General features: G+C 30.2%; 1 protein-coding gene across 1 annotated transcript; it reads left to right on the plus strand.

Annotated features, from left to right (window-relative positions):
- Positions 1 to 787: 787 nt before the first annotated feature.
- On the plus strand, positions 788 to 2,293 carry LOC125064282. The gene is made up of 2 exons (XM_047671243.1): positions 788 to 849; positions 1,243 to 2,293. Exon 2 carries the CDS (start codon positions 1,243 to 1,245, stop codon positions 2,152 to 2,154), a length of 912 nt encoding a protein of 303 aa, XP_047527199.1. The 5' UTR covers positions 788 to 849; the 3' UTR covers positions 2,155 to 2,293.
- Positions 2,294 to 2,683: the final 390 nt, after the last annotated feature.

The following is a 2,683-nucleotide window of genomic DNA, read 5'->3' on the forward strand; positions in this document are numbered from 1 at the left end:
ATAATCATCACACGTACACGTACGTTACATAAACGTAAAATCAAAAAGAAAAACGTTGAAGAGTTTTTTGTAGTTACGTGAAGTAATTCTTTAAATCTGTAAAATGACAAAACGACAAACCATACCTCTTTATACCATACCTCTAAAGATACAATTAGCGTACTGCAACCCTGTTATTTCATATGCTTACTCTTTTACCTTACATAAATCACATTTTTGTGCGATTTTTGATCAAGTATTTTGAGAAAGTTTTATCGCCGTTCCAATCTGAGCTCCACGTAGTTTTAAAATAACACCATGATTAAATTTAACACACTTATGGCATTTCGTTAAAAGATTAAAATATTAAGTATCTTTCTTGAAGTATTGAATGATTTTATTAAAACTAAAAATACTATACAATAATGCAACTAGCACGACCAGTGCGAGCGGTGTCCTTATTTTTGCAGAGCTTATAAGTATTAAATATAAATATTTGTATTCATAGATTCTTATGAAAAAAGGAAAAGTCTAATATCGATTTAAAGAAATTTCGTTCCTCTATATATATTGTTTCGAGGAAATAAAATGTCGACAAACAAATTTTAAAATAATGAAAACAACATCATAGAAAGTCGGAAAGAATGAGAAAAGTAAAAATCTTCTTCCCTTAAATTGTTAAAACTATTATTTCAATTACCGAATGAAGAGATTTTATTAAGGTTTTAAAATTATTTATAAGGTTTTAAAATTAGTACGGTTGCGCACACCTGGCTAGTTCACTTAGGTTCAATCAACCCTTTGCGTCCACAGAACTCCATACTAGACAAGACAGCAGTCAGATCTCGAACTCAGCACGGACAACGCAAGGTAAGTTTTATCTTTATAACAAAATGTGTTCTAGAAGAACAAGATAAGTTTCTAGAAGAATAAGAATTTTTGATTACTATAAATATAAATTTATGAAAAAAATAAGTGTTGCGTATCTTTTGGCTTTTAGTTTAATAACATATGTATAGGATATAGATAAAAACACTATCACTGTGTAATTCATATGATATTTTTTTTAAATTTACGGTTGATTAAAAAAATCTCTTCCGAATATTATTTGATTTTAATCCGAGCAAAATAAATTAATTGGACAAAGTTGGATGACTTATCTATAGCGTTAGTTTTATCACTTATGCCTCCCTATTCAATTTATTTTATTAAATTTAATCCTAATTAAATTTTGTCTTCATGTAATGTTATCTCAAATTTCAGATGCAGTGTTTTATATGTGTGACGTATCTTATGATCATAGTTACCGCACGTCCACCAAAGGTTCGAGAAATTTCTAAAACAGTTGCAAAGCGGTCTATATTCAATGACGTCATACAATCACTTCGAATGCGAGCTCAACTACCAGAAGATATCAATTTAAGTGACGAAAATAATTTAGGACTAAGCTATGACAAATATGGAATTGAAAATGAATCTCTACAATTACCTAATGATCTCGATTTCATGCCACGACGAAACGATAGAATAGAAATGCCTCCAATTAAATATCGTTTTCCAAAAAGTCTTATGGGCAACGATAGTTTTGATAATGCCGAGAATCCTAAAGAAGAAATTGTTGTTTACGTGAACACGCCCGGCGAATTTAGTGAATTAAATCCTACCACGCAGAAACCAAAGAAACAAAAACGACCAAGACCACCCGTTAACAAAAACAAAAATACTTTAACAAATAAAAGTGAAGAAGATATTACACAACCTGACGCGATGATGGATAAACCGTTTATGAACACAATGGCTGGTCAAAGCCAAATAGGTAATCGAGAGTCTCAAACTGTGGTAAAACCGACTGTCATTGTTAATTTCAGAGGATCTGTTATGCACAGGGAAAGTGACATCAGACTTGAGAGGAGGCGAAACGAAAATAACACAGTGATACCTCAAAATATTTTTAATATAAATCAAGAGATTAAAGTTGAAAGGAATGACGCGCGAATGCAAACCACTGACAGCATGAAGAAATTACCAGTGAATATAAAACAAAACGTAAACATTAAAAATCCACAAATAGATGAAGACATGATGATGTGCGAAACGTCTTCCTCGAAAGAGAAGGACGAAAAAAAACGATCAGATCGAAAATACGATGTCTTACAAATAAGGTTTACAATTTGAATGACACTTGATTCGCAAGTGAACTTAAAATTTTAATATATCATTATGATGAGAGATTAAAATAATAATAATCTATAAGTTTTGAGATATATTATGTATAGGATCGTTGATAATTTTAATACGTGCGATTTACTGGTATCCTCAGTTTTAATATAATATTTAGTATAGTTTTATGTTAGTGAATAGTTTTTACATTTTAAGACAAACCTTAAATAACTTTAAGTGTAATTTTAAGCTATAACTTTAAGTGTGACAAAAAATAAATTAGTTACAAATTTCTTGTCTTAATAATTTTACGATAACTCGTCAGTGGTTTCAATAAATGGTTGGTTTTTAATTTAAAATAGTTATAATTATAATATTTTTGCTTCTAAAATACCACATAACAATTTTATTATAGTATAGAAGTTACTTATTTCAAACAAAAAAAAGTCTTTATTCAATGGGCGGACTAACTAATGGGTCATTTGATCCTGGTCGTCGCCGCCTATAGATATTAGCGCCGTATAAAAATTCAACCGTTTCATCG

The sequence above is a fragment of the Vanessa atalanta genome, chromosome 5 (genome assembly GCF_905147765.1).
Source record: "Vanessa atalanta chromosome 5, ilVanAtal1.2, whole genome shotgun sequence".
NCBI classification, from domain to species: domain Eukaryota; kingdom Metazoa; phylum Arthropoda; class Insecta; order Lepidoptera; family Nymphalidae; genus Vanessa; species Vanessa atalanta.

Coding starts and splice junctions, on each gene's coding strand:
- LOC125064282 (XM_047671243.1), top strand. CDS start 1,243: ATGCAGTGTTTTATATGTGTGACGTATCTTATGATCATAGTTACCGCA.